This window comes from Mirounga angustirostris, unplaced genomic scaffold (assembly GCF_029215605.1).
Source record: "Mirounga angustirostris isolate CCGP_5_RB_7025 unplaced genomic scaffold, mMirAng1.0.hap1 SCAF_14, whole genome shotgun sequence".
Classification (NCBI taxonomy): domain Eukaryota; kingdom Metazoa; phylum Chordata; class Mammalia; order Carnivora; family Phocidae; genus Mirounga; species Mirounga angustirostris.
In genome coordinates, this window is record NW_026991722.1 from 71,669,578 (window position 1) to 71,686,441 (window position 16,864).

Consider the following 16,864-nt stretch of genomic DNA (forward strand, 5'->3'; position numbering starts at 1 on the left):
TCTACATGTCTGCTAATCTCAAATGTCTAACTTAATCAAAGACTGCTGGCTCCTCATCCCTGTGTCGCCATTCATCAGTTGCAATACCCTATCTGGTAGCCTCTGGAAAACCCCATTGCACGCTTGTGACCGAATGAGAGTGGAAAATGCAAATGACTAATTATTAATAGTATTTTATGTAACTAGAGGAACTCAGACCACACTTTGAGAACTGCAGGCCTATCCAAATGAATGAATGGACTATTTCCAAGCCTCCGAGGGCTCCTCCATGCAAAAATAAATTATATATATATATATATATATATGCGCATGTGGGGGTAACATTCAAATGATTTTACACAATTCACACAGGGTGTTCTAAGCAATACAAGAAAAGGATCTGAAAACAAAGGGAGGCGATGTTGCAGTCTTTTGAAATCTAAGTTGATACAGGACACAATTGGTGCTCGGTTTTGTCTGATTCCTGAGGCCAGAACGATTTCACTCTCCCTGTGACAAGATCTTAAATCCTAGTAAATCAATGGCCTCTTTGAATAGAATAGGGCATCCTGAGACCCCTGAAAAACAAGCATATCCAGAAGATATCAATCCAAGCTGGGGGTTCTCCTGAGCATCTAATAAGCTGTAAATGTACGTGAAGCTCCAACTTGCCCAGCGTAGCTGGAGACAGGAGAACCTCCAAAGGCACGCATCTATAAGTTCTCATACTGTCGGGAGGAAAGATGGCTCCGTGTAAACGCTGACCATACGGAAGGTGCTCTCTATGCTTCAGGGTGCGGTGGCACCCTGGATGTGGATCAGAGCCACTGGGTTTCGGTCCTGGCTCCCCACGCTCCCTTACTAGCTGTGCCACTTTATACAAGTCACTTAACATCTCTGGGCCCCCGAACGAAACAGGAATTCGTTGTAAGGCTTAAATTTTTTAAAAAACAGTAAGCTGTAAAACAAATACAGTTGATCCTTGCTTCCAGCTGTGACACTTCAGAGTAGAGAAGATGGTGGCTCTTTGGTTTGGGGTGGGGGGGGGTTAAGATTTTTTTTTTTTTTTTAAGGAATTTCTATTCTCATGTGGAGATCAAGACTCATATGCTCCACCAACGGAGTCAGCCAGACACCCCTTGAGTTTTTTGATTGTTAGGATCTATAGTCATTGTTTCCTTAGGGTCACCAATGAACATCTCCGTTGATGCAAGTCCCAAAAAACAAAAACCCACCAAACAAAAAAAAAACCCATGAAAGCTACAGCTTCTACAGAAAGGAGATCCTGGAGGGACTTTTGCCTTTAGGGAGGTAGCCTGCAAGACTGGGCTCTCACCCAGGTTCCCCGAGGACTGGCCATTGACCTTGGGCAATGTTCCTCAGCCTCTCTGAGCCTGGGTGTTCCCCTTTGCATTACCGAGATAATCTGTTCTTAGCAGAGTGGTTGTGTAACTCTAACAAGCTGGGGCCGGTAGAGCGGAGCGGAGACACACACAGAAGGTTCTTAGTTTCTATGACTGCTGTCATTTATGGGGTACATCCAGTCACCACACCCCTCCCTCATCACCTCCTACAGCAACCTGTGGTGCTCTGGGTCCTGAAAATTCATCTCAAGGAAAACTGTTCCTCTGCTCACAACACTGGCACCAAACGTGAGTTTTCCCTCCCATTAAGCAACTCTGACACTAGCTTCCCAGAATTACTGCAGACCCCACGGGTTAAGAGCGGAGCCCCACAAAACCATCCCTTGCCTTCAGACATCAATCCCAAGTTCAGGGACCCCGGGGTTGCCCTCACTTCTGTTCCACTTGGTGACAAATCAGAGGTTCCGTGACCGCCTCCTCGGGTTCAATAATTTGCTAGAATGACTCACAGACCTCAGGGAAACACGTTATGTACTATTACTGGTTTATTATGGCTTAATTAAAGATGGCCAGCTTTCAGTTGAGACGATACCTTTCAGTAAATGAATTTTTTTTTTTTTTTGAGAAAAAAACTGACCATACCAAGTATTGGTGGGGATGTAGAGGAACTGAATTCTCATACACGGCTAGTGCAAATGTGGGTGCAAACCCCTCAGAAAATGGTGTTTTGACCAATTAAACATATGCCCATTATAGGATTCAGCCTTTCCGCCCCTAAGTATTTGCCTAAGACAAACGAAAGAAAATGTTCATACAAAGATCTGCACATACATGTCCACGGCAGCTTTATTTGTAATAGCCCCAAACTGGAAACCGCCCAAGCCCATCAGCAGGTGAACGGAGACACAGAAGTATATTCACACCGTGGAATACTACCCAGCAATAAAAGGAAGGGAGCTGCCCACACCCACAACCTGGATGAATTTCAAAATAATTATTCTGAGTCAAACAAGACAGGATAGACTAGCAAGCACCTGCTGTTTGATTCCATTTATGTAAAATGCTAGAAAATGCAAGCGAATGTGTGGGGACAGAGAAGCGATCAGGGGTTGCTTGGGAACGGGAGACTGGGGAGGTTCAGAGGCAGGGACAGGAGGGACTCCGGAGGTGGGGGACGTGCTTCCTTTCTTGATGGTGGCCATGTTTCCACAGGTACAGAAATATATCCAAAGTGATCAAAATCGACACCTTAAACATGCCTGGTTCATCGTATGTCAATCATACTTCAGTAAAGCTGGGGTTTTTTGGGTTTTTTTGTTGTTTAAATGAAACGAACAGCACAAGAGCCCAGGCTGGGGACGGGGGCCGAGGTATCGCTGACCAGCTCGCCGCCCTGGGTATCAAGTAAACCACCTGCTGGCTGGAAGAAGCCGGTGGCTTTTGACAGAAGGGATAGCAGAAGTGGAGACGGTCCATCGGTAAACCGAGGCCAGGCCGGGGGCAGGGCCGTGCATGCATGCTCTCCGCGGCTCTGTGGCACCACGCTGCTCAGCCCAGCACAGCGCCCGGCAACGCCTCATTTCAGTTAATGTTCTTCTTGCTCCTGGGACCTGCTCCCACCCCTCCTTTCCCACCTACTGTTTCACTGCATCTTTTTTTTTTTTTTTTAATGTGCTCTTGCACGATGATTAACCACATGTATTTAGTTCACTCAAATGGACAACGTTTTCATATCTCACTCTGGTTCCTACTTAAGTCACCCAGAACTGCGGCTGAGGCTACTCACTGCTGTCCTGTCCTCCAGGGTGTGGGGTCCCTTCCTCTAAGCTGCTCTTTCCCAGGCTGGGGCCACCCAGAGGGCCTCCAGAGAGCACCCCCCCCCCCACGAGCAGTAGTTTTGGGTCATAAGTGTATTTAGCTGGACTATTCTGTTACATTTGCTTCTGAATATTTGCTAAGGAAATAATGTTTACCACCCATGAAAGCATCTCGGTCCAGGGTGGGATAGAGGGGTATACATCTATTGCAAAACCCTGTTAGGGTTGCCCGGATCCGCAAATATAAATACAGGATTCCTGGTTAAATCTGAGTTTCAGATAAACAACCGGTACTTTTTAAAATATATCTCATGCAATGTTTGGGATATACTTTTAAAAAGTATTGGTTGGGGCGCCTGGGTGGCTCAGTCGGTTGAGCGACTGCCTTCGGCTCAGGTCATGATCCTGGAGTCCCGGGATCGAGTCCCACATCGGGCTCCCTGCTCAGTGGGGAGTCTGCTTCTCCCTCTGACCCTCCTCCCTCTCGTGCTCTCTGTCTCTCATTCTCTCTCTCCCAAATAAATAAATAAAATCTTTAAAAAAAAAAAAGTATTGGTTGTTTATCTGAAATTCAAATTTCACTGGGTGTGTCTGTATTTTATCTGGTAACCCTCCTTCCAATTGAACACATCAAGATTATTTGACTCTTCTCAGACAGGGGAATAGAACCATAAAATCACCATTACATGTCAAGACTGGGGAAGACTCCACAAATGCTTGGTCAGAAATAATGAAACATATTTAAGAAATCTGTACAACAAAATTACAATAAACGTTTATTAAGCTGTAATTTTCACAATATTTTCATTCCGTTCTGAAATCAGTCTACAAATATCTCTACAGAACACTAAAGCCAGTGATTTAATAAATAGGAGGAATGTAGGTACCATTTTGCAAATAAAATAAGCCTTATACATTTATGTCTATATTTGATATTCATAGAATCAGTTTTCCAAGGCTTACGGAACTAAAGGGTGCACACATCACATACACACACACCACCATATTCAAATCAAATGGGTTTATATTAAGTGTGAAATCAAATGCTATAGAAAATTTACTATCAGATACACAAAATATGAACTGAATCATGAATACACTGTTGATAATGGACACCATACCTCACAAATATGATTTCCAGTTAAGAGGGGAAATAGTTGCTTCGCTGGATTTTAAGTGAGCACTAATCACCGTCACCACCACAAGAAATCAGTTTAATTACACGGTATCCAGAGATTTAACACACATGCGAATATTAAAGCTGACAGTATAACAAAAACTTTAAATCCGCAAAAAGACATTAGAACATAGGGTCAATGACATCATTAGCTGCCACAGGTTTTTCAGTAGACGACGCAAATGACAATCAGCCTTTTATGCCACCACAATGGCAAAACCAGTCCTGGTATATCTCCTGCAAATCGGGGAATCATTGAGGAGGAAAGCACAGAATTCAGTGCGCTGAACTAAGTTTGGTTATCCCAGATACTGTACATCATATTGACGGCTGTCCAATACTAATTTTAAGGGTACTACGTTAGATCCTGCAAAAAAATATATAATTCTATTACTCACTATTCACCAGTGAGAAGCAAAAGTCCAATTACTCAGATGACCATAAACAAAACTTTGCAGAATGGAGATATATATATATATATATATATATTTTTTTTTTTTTTTTTTTTAAGTTGTGGAAGGGGGAATGACAACTTAGGGCCTTAGGAACTCCTTCTAACATGAGCCAGTTAGACGGCCAGAGCTGGCTTTTGGGTTAAGTCAATCAAACCTCATCAGGGAGCGGTGATCAGGTGCCAATCATCTAGAGCAGCTTAAGAAGCAGAAGGCGTAGAAATGAAGCGGTTCGGGATTGCCACCAGGCACAGGGTGTATGCACCATGTTTTCGATGCTGCATTGGCTACGTGACATTGTTCCTCACCTCTCCGTAAGGCTGCTGAGTCAGAGACAGACTAGCAGCCAATGGGGTTTACATCTTCCCCACGAGCCTACCCTCAGCAAAGTCCTAGTATAATCCTCCCAACCACTGACCCCAATCTGCACGTTTGCCCCTGGCACCCAGGAGGGGTTGTTCGAACCTGGTCACCTCCCACGACCACAGTCATCAAGCACGGACCCCCTTCTCTGATTCCCGACCCTGCACATGAAGGGCTTCGGGGGGCCCTGCGTGGCATGCAGTGCCCATTGGCTTTAGGGAACCCTGTGACAAACCTTCTTTCAGTGGTATTGGCCTCCCGTGCCAGTCACCCAGTTACCTTTCTCAATAAAGACCGTGGCACAATGCACAAGACCGGCTTTCGAGAAATTCTATCGCTGCATTTTGTTACCAGAAGGGATGGGGGTAATCGCTGAAACAGAAAGCCCCAAGCCCCCAGAAGGCTGATGATGCCGATCCCGGTCGCTGCGGGGAATGTACTGATGGAGGCCGGTGCGCCGCGGAAACACCTTTGTTAGCTCTCAGGGCAGAGGTCACTGTCAACCCAGACTCCGCAGCAGCCGCACAAATCCAGCCAGTCAGAGAGAGAGTTGGTCCTTTCCCTTTTCTATTCGTGGCGTGTGTCGGGACACTGAGGCACTGGGAAATAAACACTGATGAACTTTAAGAGATCTAGAAAACAGAGTTGTAGTGACAACCCATTCACAGTAGTTCTCATCAGGACTTTTTACATCACATTGACCGAAGGGTTGCACTAATATGTTCTACGGCCCGGGAGACATAAAAAAAGGGTTTCTCTTCCAGGTATGAGCTATGGTACAAAAATACATTTTTTTTTTCCATGTACAAAAGAGAGGAAAAAGAAAGAGATGGGGAGCTCTGGGAGAGGCCAAGTACCCTAACAAACTTCCATGGAAGGGAGAAAGAAAAAAAAAATCCCAAACTATTTGGAGGTAAGAAGATGCCCAAAACAAAAAGCAAACATGTGCATCAAAGAGCAAGATTTATCCAGATCTAACATCCACGATTCCTACCCAAATTTCAAATAACGTTCTGCCCTGAAGTGATACGCCTATTTAACTATAGGTTCTTTCATTGAAAATAAAGCCATCTTTCATCTGAGTGTATCAGATTCTAAGACTGGCCTCAGAGCCCACACTTGGCTCATTGGGTAAAAGTGGTGCATCTTCCCAACAGCGATTTCTAGTTGCTGCTCCCGGTCTCAGCGCAACGGGGCCCAGAGGCACGAGCCGTCCTTGATTTACTGGAGATTAAAACAGTGTTCCTGTCTACACCTTCAGGCTTCCTGTGGGAAGGTGGCAGGGGGAACGAAGTGGATATTCTATCCAGACCCATGATAGTTGAGGACTTTAAAGCCTTGCGCACCAAATGCCAATTCTCCCCCCGCCAACGTGGGCAAAGCAATGTTTTATTTAGTACCAAACACTCCCAATACACAAAAGCCAAATGCACAAAAGGAAGGAGGGCAAGGATGGCCTCCCTGGAGGCCTTATTCTGTGCCTTATACCCTGTGCTAAAAGAGATTTGTCTGGAAGTATCTAAATGGCAAAACTGGAACAGCTTCGATCCAGAAACCACGGGCTCCAGATGCCCATGGATAAGGATTTGCCCGAGCACACCCTGGAGAACAGGTATGCGTTTCAGGACATGAACCAAGTTTGGGTCCCATTATGTGCACCTTAAAAGCAGAAGTTTCATCAACATTCTCAAAAACAGCTGCTCCTGTTTTCCCGATACTTGCAACCCAAAATAAAACTTCCCGGGAATACCGCACAAGAGTTGACAGACAGCTGGGTTTTCTCCAGAATGCTATGTGGACCGTGCGCTCTTGGTTCTGCCCAATCTGACAGGGGTCTCTGCAAATCTGCATACAGGGGCTCCGTGAGGGGACCCCCGGGGCACAGAGGGGGGCCGGGAAGGATCGTGGACGGAGTCACAACCCCTGGCCGCCTTCGAAACTGACTTCCACCAAAGCCTGAGCCTCCCCTCCTTGCTGTGTGTTCCCCGGTGCTTACCGACAGGCCCAGGGGGCCGAGACTGGGGTGTTTCCCTGCACCCCTGACCCAGCCTCGCAAGGCGCCCCTGCCGAGGCCCCCCACTGCTGTCTGCCTGGTACGTCCCTCTCTGCCCCTGGGCACTACCTAAGATGAGGGCACCACGGACTTCAGACAGAAAGCACCTAACACATGGATGGTAAAAATTTCAGGAAAAATAATTCGGATCTTCTCCAAGGAGTGTTTCTCGCTGCTTATTGTTCCTGAGAATGCCTTAGAAGCAGCGACAGACTCAGAAATGTTATTAGCTGCTACGGTTTGTCTTCCTTCCATGGTCCTGAGTCCACCAAAACCACAAGGAAACAAACAACAACCCTGCAGGGCAGACCTTTCGTCCGGAGGTCTAGCTGGCAGATGGCGTCACGAGGGCATCAGATAGACTCCTGCCAGAGGGAGCTTCGGTCCTCCCCCGCCCATGGCTCTCGGCATCAAACCCCAGAGACGTTTCTTCGCCTGGTCCTTGAGTTTTCCTTTACAAAACGTGGAGGTTAAAATACATCAAAGTTCAGAAGGGAAATAAACAAACCAACCAAGGAATCTCAGGTTTTCCACAAATAATAATCTTTCCTTTTAGAAATATAGTTGACAGGCACCTGGCTGGGGTCACTAGGACCCAAAAGATGTTTAGTTCCGTCCTGGACCCCAAGCGCCCACACCCAGGACCGACAACATCCATCAGCCCAGTCACCATCAGCTGAAAGTAACATAAAATGAAGCCCACCGTTTTGGAACATGAGAATAACGCACCCAGACCTCCCCCACCAAGCCCTATGCTGTGAAAACAAATGCTAGCATTGGAGCTTTTAGTCGAAAGTGTCCCATTAGCATATTCTTCCCCTCAATGTAAAGTTTTATTAAACTTGACTCGATCTGCCTTTGTTAAAAAACCTTACAAAAGATGTATTTAAGTGCTTGAAAAAATTAACTTTATGCTCTATGCACAAACTCTTACTATACAGCTAATATGATTATATCCTTTGTTTAAAAAATATTTTTCCCCCACTAATGACACTTGGTGGGTGGTTCTACACAAGCGATCCCGTCATTCCTCTGGGAACGTGTCCTCAGGGTCGACACGTGGCCGGAAAGACCCTCACAGAGCGCCCCCCGCCGTGCTCAGGAACGTTTATTGAGATTGTTTGGGGTTTGGTGCTCTTTTCTTCCTTCTCCGTTTTTGTTTTCTGAGAGCGGGCGCTGGCGTGAGGGGACCCGGCCGGCTGGCTGATTGTCACTTGCCGTTGGCGCGGTCGAGACTCTCCAGCACTTTGTTGAGGCGGATGTTGAGCAGTCTGACCTGGTTCTCCAGGTGCTCCAGCTTCTCCTCCACGCTGGGGCCGCTGGGCCCGCTGCGCCAGTAGAAGCCCATGGGCCCGGTCATGAAGTAGATGGCCACCACGAAGCAGAGGGGCAGGACGGCGTTCTCCGGCTCCCCCTCGTACTTGTGCAGGACATACACGCACGACATGGAGAACAGGATGACCCGCGCGACCCAGAAGAAGCGGCCGAACACCACGTGCAGGAGGCTGAAGGTGAAGCCCAGGGTCAGAGACAAGAACCAGTAGGCCAGGAGGACGACGCCGACCAGCAGGAGGGCGCGGGCCGGGCTGTTGGCCACCGAGGCCGGGCTGAAGTACTGGGACAGGTTCGACACTGCGGGACAGAAAAGAGGGACAGTGGCCGGTCACCAGGAGCCAGGGGTTTCTCTCCAAGTGGGGCTCGGGCAGCTCAGCTCCCTTGCTGGGTCTCTACAATAAGATGTCCCCAAAGTCGGCTGCCTCGCGATCCTTTGTGCTAAGCCCTGGGAGACTACCTGCCATATCCTGAGTTTAAGTCGCCTTTTTGTGGCAGGGCAGAGCTTACAAATTGACCTTGTATTTCCTCCCTTCCTGTCTTCCGGAGTCACAAACGCCCAATTTTAGGCCGGGTATGCGGCTGCCTAGGATGAAGGCATGTCTGGCCTCCCCTGTAGCTACAAAACCAAACTTTGGTCAAGGAGATGTTTTGTGGTGGCCTCCAGGGGTTTTTCCTAAAAGTAGCAGGAATGTGCCCTTTACCTCCTTTTCTTCTGTCTGCTGGAATGTGGACGTGATGGCGGGAGTGGGAGCAGCTGTCTTGGGCCATGAAGTAAGGGAAGTCACCTATTGGGAAGCAATAAGATGGAAGGTGCCTCGGTTCTGAGGACAACGTGCTGCAAAGCCACCTACCTGCCTAACCACCTACCTGTGAACTTTCACATAGAGAAATAAGCTTCCATCTTGTTTAAGCTGCTGATATTTTGGATCTCTTACTCACAGCCAAACCTAATCATACATGAAGTTCCATCTTAAACATGGAGTGAAATGGAGGAGTTGCATCTTCTGTGTACCCAACTTAAGAAAATTTTCAAACAGAAAAGTTAAAAGGATAGTAAAATAAATACTCCTATTGAAACCACTAGGTTTAATAGTTGTTAACATTTTACCATATCTTGTTTTGTCACATACTTTTTTTTTTTTTACCAAGCCATTTGAAAGATGCAAAAGATCATACTTTGGCATATTTTTTTCCAGTTTTATTGAGCCCTAACTGACATAAAGCACTGTATAAGCTCAAGCTGTAAAGCATGACTTATTACATATATTGTGAAATTACTACAATAAACTTAATTAACATCCATCACCTCATATAGATACAAAAAAAAAAAATAATTTTCTTGTCCTGAGAACTCTTAAGATCTACTATTCTCTTAATAACTTTCAAATATGCCATACAACAGAGTTAACTATAATCATTACATTGTATGTTACATCCCTGGGTACTTATTTATCTTGTAATTAGAAATTTGTACCTTTTGACCATCTTATTACAATTCCCCCACCCACTACCTCCTACCTCTGACCACAAATCTGATCTCTTTTTCTATGAGGCTTTTTTTTTTTTTAAAGATTCTACATATAAGTGAGATCATACAGTATTTGTCTTTCCCTGTCTGACTTATTTCACTTAGCATAATGCCCTCAAGTTCCATCCATGTTGTTGCAAATGGCAGGATTTCCTTCTCTTTTTATGGCTGAGTAATATTCCATTGTGTGTATGTATCACTTCTTTACCCATTCATCCATCGATGGACATTTATGTTGTTTCCCTGTCTTGGCCATCGTAGATAATGCTGCAGTGAACATGGCGGGGCACATGTCTCTGTGACATAGTGTTTTCATTTCCTTTGGGTATATTCCCAGAAGCGGGATTGCTGGATCATATGGTAACTCTAATTTTTATTTTTTTCAGGAACCCCCATACTGTTTTCCATAGTGACTGCACTACCTGACAATCCCACCAACAGCACACAAGGAACGGTTCCCTTCTGCACACATCCTCGCCAGCATTTGTAATCTCGTCTTTGTGACGATAGTCATTTCAGTAGGGTGTAAGATGATATCTCATGTGCCTTTGATTTGCACTTCCCTGATTAGTGATGTTGAGCATCTTTTTACATAACTGTTGGCCGTTTGTATATCTTCTTTGGAAAAATGTCTGTTTGGGTCCTTTGCTCGTATTTTAATCAGACTGTTGGTTTCTTGCTATTGAGTTGTAGGAGTTCTTTATATATTTTGGATATTAACCCCTTAACAGATATATGGTTTGCAAATATTTTTTCCCATTCCATAGGTACTTTTCATTTTGTAGGTTGTTCCTTCTGCTGTGCAGAAGTTTCTCGGTCTGATGTGGTCCCACTTGTTTATTTTTGCTTTTGGTGTCAAATCCCAAAAAAATCATTGCCAAGACCGATGTCAAAGAGCTTACCACCTGTTTTCTCCTAGGAGTTTTACGGTTTCTGGTCTTACATTTAAGTCTTTAATATATTTTGAGTTCATTTTTGCAAGGGGTGTATTATAGTGGTCTAGTTTCATTCTTTTACACATGAATATCCAGTTTTCCCAGCACCGTCTATTGAAGACACTGTCTTTTCTCCACTGAGTATTCTTGGCTCCCTTGTCAAATACTAGTTGACCAGAGATCCGTAGTTTATTTCGGTACTCTCAATTCTCTTCCATTGGTCTGCGTGTCTGTTTTTATGCCAGCACTATACTATTTTGATTACTACAGTTTTATAATACAATTTGAAATCAGCAAGTACCACTTTGTTCTTCCTTCTCAGGATTCCTTTGGCTAGTCTGGGTCTTTTGTGATTCCATATAAATTTTAGGACTTTTTTTCTACATCTGTAAAAAAAAAAGCCATTGGAATCTTGATAGGGACCACACTAATCTGTAGATGGCTTTGGGTAAACAACAGACATTTTAACAACATTAATTCTTCCAATCCATGAACAAGGGATAACTTTCCATTTATTTGTGTTGTCATCAATGTCTTGCAATTTTCAGAGTGGAGATCTTTCACCTCCTTGGTTAAGTTATTCCTAAGTATTTTATTGTTTTTGATGCTATTATAAATGGGATCATTTTATTTCTTTTTCAGATCATTCATTGTTAGTGTATAAAAATACTGCGATTTTTGTATGTTAATTTTGCACCCTGCAACTTTACTGAATTCACTGATCAGATCTAACAGTTTTTTGGTGGAGTCTTTAGGATTTTCTATAGATAAAATCATGTCTGCAAAGAGAGACAATTTTACTTCTTCCTTTCCAAATTCCGATGGCTTTGTGTTTTAAGAATAAACATTCTCCTCAAAACCATGATACCATGATTGTAACTAAGAATATTAAATTCCCTATTATTCATCCCCCTGACCGCCACCACTCCCACTGGGATCCAATCATGGTTCATGCACTGCAATTGGCCATGCTGTGTTTGCCATCTTTAATCTAGAAGAGTCCTGTGACAACGACTTTCTGAAGACCAGTTTTCAAGGCTAGTTTTCTTGCAGAGGGCCCTATATCCTGGAGCGGTCTGTCTCCTCATGGTGTTGTTTACCACATTCAAGGGGAGTTCTATCCTGAGTGCCTTCAATGTTCAACCAAAGTTCTCAACTCGAGTGTGTGCCTCAGACTGCCCTGGAGGGCCCTTCAACACACACAGCTCAGGCCCACCCCCAGGATATGGGATTTTGTAGATCTGAGGTGGGCCTCACTTTGAGACCTACTGGCTGATGCACAATCCACTCCATGCACGAGGGGGAAGGCATGAGGGGAGAGGTGGGACATGAGGATTTGAAGTGAGCATGAGATGGAAGACTTGAACCTTTCTGATGCTTTAAATGCATCCACAGCGCAACTGTCTCCCGTCCTCCCTTCACCCCCAGCGGCCTGCCGCCTCCAAAGTGATCAGATTACTGTGCATCAGCTGGCCACTTCATGGGGCCCAACCTCGGAAACTAAAACCTTGTCCAAGCTGAAGGCACGGGGTCACCCAGCACTCACTCCCCAAATGCCAGGGTGCTGCACTCCTTCATTGTGCCTTCCGGAGGCATCAGGAGCATCTGACTGAGTGTGGCTTTGACTTTGGAGTTTTCACACTTAACCCCAGCAAAAGATGAGACAAAACCAACTGTTTTGGTCTTAGGACTCCCAAGAGATTTTGTTTATATGGGTTCTATCTATTTATATTTATCACAGTATAAACTAAAACTAATTTCTAACCAATTGTTTTTTAAACACTGACCATTTTATTTTAACTTTTATTTATTAAGTAATCTCTACCCTGGACGTGGGGCTCAAACTCACAACCCCGACATCAAGAGTCACATGCTCTTATGACTGAGCCAGCCAGGCGCCCTTAATAAATTCTTAATTTATTATTTTTATTATTTTTTAAAATAAATTCTTTTTTTTTTTAAAGATTTTATTTATTTATTCATGAGAGACAGAGAGAGAGAGAGAGAGAGGCAGAGGGAGAAGCAGGCTCCCAAGGAGCAGGGAGCTCGATGTGGGACTCGATCCCAGGACCCTGGGATCATAACCTGAGCCGAAGGCAGACGCTTAACCATCTGAGCCACCCAGGCGCCCCTAAAATAAATTCTTAATTTAGGGGCGCCTGGGTGGCTCCCGTCGGTTAAACGTCTGCCTTCGTCTCAGGTCATGATCCTGGAGTCCCGGGATCGAGTCCCACATCGGGCTCCCTGCTCAGCAGGGAGTCTGCTTCTCCCTCTGCTCCTCACCCCACTCTTGTGCTCTCTTTCTCTCTCTCTCTCAAATAAATAAATAAAATCTTTTTAAAAATAAATAAATAAATTCTTAATTTAAAAAAGAATTTCATTGGGGGTGTCTAGGTGGCTCAGTCAGTTAAGCCTCTGACTCTTGATCTCAGCTCAGATCTTGATCTCAGGGTCATTGAGTTCAAGCCTCATATTGGGCTCCACACTGGGCATGGAGCCTACTTAAAAAAATAAAATAGGGGTGCCTGGATGGCTAAGCGACTGCCTTGGGCTCAGGTCATGATCCCAGAGTCCTGGGATCTAGCCCTATTTCGGACTCCCTGCTTGGCAAGGAGCTTGCTTCGCCCTCTCCCTCTGTCGCTCCCCTTGCCTATGTTCTCCTGCTCTCTCTCTGTCAAATAAATAAAATCTTTTAAAAAAAATAATAAAATAAAGTAAAATAAAATAGAACTTCATCATGATTTTGTACTTAGATATACCTCATATTTTAAGGCTAGTTTTTTCTTAAAAATTTTTTTTTATTAAATGGCCTTAATTTTTCAGAGTTTTAGATTTACAGAAAAATTAAGCAAAAGGAATAAATTCGTTTTTAAATATTATTATTATTTTTTTAAAGATTTATTTATTTATTTATTTGACAGAGAGCGAGAGCAGGAACACAAGCAGGGGGAGTGGGAGAGCGAGAAGCAGGCTTCCCGCCGAGCAGGGAGACCGATGCGGGACTCGATCCCAGGACCCTGGGACCATGACCTGAGCCGAAGGCAGACGCTTAACGACTGAGCCACCCAGGCGCCCTCGTTTTTAAATATTATTATCAATTTGTTTAAAAATAACAGTGAACCCATTATAGGTTCACACAAATAATATATTTTTCATGAAAAATAACTGCTTTCCAAAACAAAACCCCAAAACCCCCCACAATGAAAACAGTGGAGTTGTTTTGCGTTTTTACAAATCTCTGTAATATCCGCTTTGAGAGAGGAGGGCTGGATCCTCAGATCTGGTTTTGAATCCACAGAAACAGGATGCCAGCCACAGAGGTAGGCCACAGATGTAATTTAAATATTTCTAGTGGCCACATTAAAAAGGGCAAAAAAGAAACAGGTAAAAATTAATGTGAAGATACTTAGCCCAACGTATTCAACATATTATCGACGTGGAATCGATGTAAAAAACTATGGAAGCACTCCTTGAATGCCTAACCTCACGGTATTCCCTGAGGGGCCTCAGGGAACCCCCCCAGGGCTCCTCAGAGCATACTTTGAGAACCGCCAGACTAGCCTCTTACATCCAAAGCCACATAGCATGTACTATCAGGTTATCAAGGGGCCAAGTTCGGTGACCAGTGGGCCCAAGGACCCCCAGGTGGAATACCAGACTGGGGCAGAGAATGGTTAACACAGGTACAGCGACTCTAATAAAAACTGCACTTCTCTCCAGCGAGGCTCGTAAGAAGCACCCCGCCTCCCGCGGAGGCCCTAAAAGTCCTAAATAGGACCTGAGCAGCTCTAGATGTCCTGCCTGTATCTGCTTCCTGGGCCTGCCACAGTGAAGAACCACTGGCTGAGTGGCTTAGACAAGAGGATCATATTCTCACACAGCATGGAGGCCACGAGTGTGAGGTCAAGGTGTCGACAGGCGGTGCCTTCTGAGGCCGTGAGGAAGAATCCATCCCAGGCCTCTCCCCGGCTTCTGGGGTATGCGGGCCATCCCCGGCCTTCTTGACTCATGGAAGCATCCCCCGATCTCTACCTTCATCTTCGCGTGACCTCGGTGAGGTCGCCGGTCATACTGGATTAGGGGCCCACCCGATCCAGAGCCCAGGGAGAGCTGGCTCTGAGCGAAGCCGGGCACAGGCGGCCCTCAGCGTAGAGAATAGGGATTGCGTGAGTCCCAGAAGCGCATGGTGACGTATTTTTTAGAGCACAGCCCCTTCGTAAGCCATGGAGTGTTCACGAGGCCTTTACCGCGGGCCCAGGCACTGTTCTAACGGCTCTGCACCGATTGTCATCTGGTCCTCACGACGTGCTGAGGACACGTGGCATTTCCCACGTGGGGACTCGGGCGCAGAGCGTGACTTGCCCCAAGTCCCACAGCTAGAGCGGGGCGGGGCTGGGATTGCGATGCAGGGCGTCTGGCGCTTGGAGTCACCCACTACCTGCACTATCCTGATGCGTGGTCACAGCATGTGTGGGAAGTGGCTTCCAAGCCTTCAGAGAAAGCAAACAACTTGATGAAGGCATGAGACTTAAATCCATCCTTCCGACTCCTGGACAAGGGCTCCATTTCCCAGAACAGTGGCTTGAGCCACCAGGTCTAGAGTGGGGCTAACGCCATGGTGTCCATTGTGGTAGCTACTGGCCATGTGCGGCCACGGAGCGCTTGAGATGGGGCGAGATGGAACGGAGATGTGCTGTGTCAAATGCAGGCTGGCTTTCGACAGCTTAATACCCCCCAAAATGTAAGATACCTTAATAATTTTTTGTATTGATCAAAAGTTGAGATGACAATATTTTGAACCTATTGGGTCAACTAAAACATCTTATTAAGTTAATGTCTTTTTACTCTTCTAATGGAAACTGGGACGTGTAATACCATCTGGCGTTCTATTTCCATTGGACCGCTCTGGCTCAGGAGGCTCCAGGACCCTGAAAACTTCTGGAGTCGGAAGTTAGAGGATTGTACTCATGGAAACATTTTGCACCAGAATATCCAACTTTGGGATACAGTTTCCTGCCTTTTGCACACTCAAACTTCTAAGCCTAAGATGCAAATTCCAAAGGCCTTTGGATGCTTTGAAGCTGATGCACCAACTACGAGGGGAAAACATGACGTGGAAGGGAGTTCTTTCACCTCTGGGATGTCCAGCGACCCTGGCCGTGAACACAAGCACGTGGGGCCTCTGTGGAACGATACTGTTCTGATCCTGTCCCGTGTAATCAGGAGGCTGTCGCTACTCTAGCTTTCCGTTCCAAGCTGCGTGCAACTTTTTGCAATCAGGCTCGCTTCTGCAGGGCGCGTCGGTCGGGGATGGAATCTGGGCAGGTGGTGAATACGGAGGCCGAGCAGGTTGCACGCAGTTGCTGTATCTGTGCTGTGTGTTGACTCAGCCTGACTCCCAGGAGGGGTCCCCAGCAGCCCCAGGAGGGTGCAGGTGGCACAGCATCCTCCCAAAGGGCCGTCCCGCTGCCGCGGATTCTTTGCCTGAGCGGTGAGGTGCCCTGAGCTGGTCTAAGGTCTCTCACAGGTTGAACTCGGTGACTCAAGGCTGGAGTCAGGTTCCCAGGGGCTGAGGGGGGACGACAGCGGGTGTGAAGCAGGGAGCCCCACCTGTGGGGCCAGTCTCCAGTCCGTCAGGTGGGAGTGTCAAAGGCAAGCAGGAGGGCTCCCAGAGACCCTACACGTGGCCAGGGTTTCCCTCAGCCGCTGTAACAAATGACTAGATGAGGTGGCTTAAAGCAATAGGAATGCACTGTCTTGCCGGCTGGGGGCCAGAATTCCGAAATCAAGGTGTAGGCAGGGCTGCTCTCCCTGAGCACTCCACAGGGGTCCCTCCTGCCTCTTCCAGCTCCTGGGGGCTC

General features: G+C 46.1%; 1 protein-coding gene across 2 annotated transcripts in view; it reads right to left on the bottom strand.

The window, feature by feature from the left end:
• Positions 1 to 3,913: 3,913 nt before the first annotated feature.
• The window catches only part of BRI3BP (BRI3 binding protein), a 29,435-nt gene continuing 16,484 nt past the window's right edge, over positions 3,914 to 16,864 (bottom strand). The window contains exons 3-4 of one of the 2 annotated variants that reach the window (XM_064578210.1): positions 9,242 to 9,325; positions 3,914 to 8,837 (exon numbers count right to left, since the gene is read on the bottom strand). In XM_064578210.1, the coding sequence (XP_064434280.1) occupies positions 8,416 to 8,837; positions 9,242 to 9,325 (506 nt within the window). In that variant the 3' untranslated portion in view covers positions 3,914 to 8,415. The remainder of the gene's footprint in view (positions 8,838 to 9,241; positions 9,326 to 16,864) is intronic. The other variant, XM_045887841.3, reaches the window with a different exon arrangement.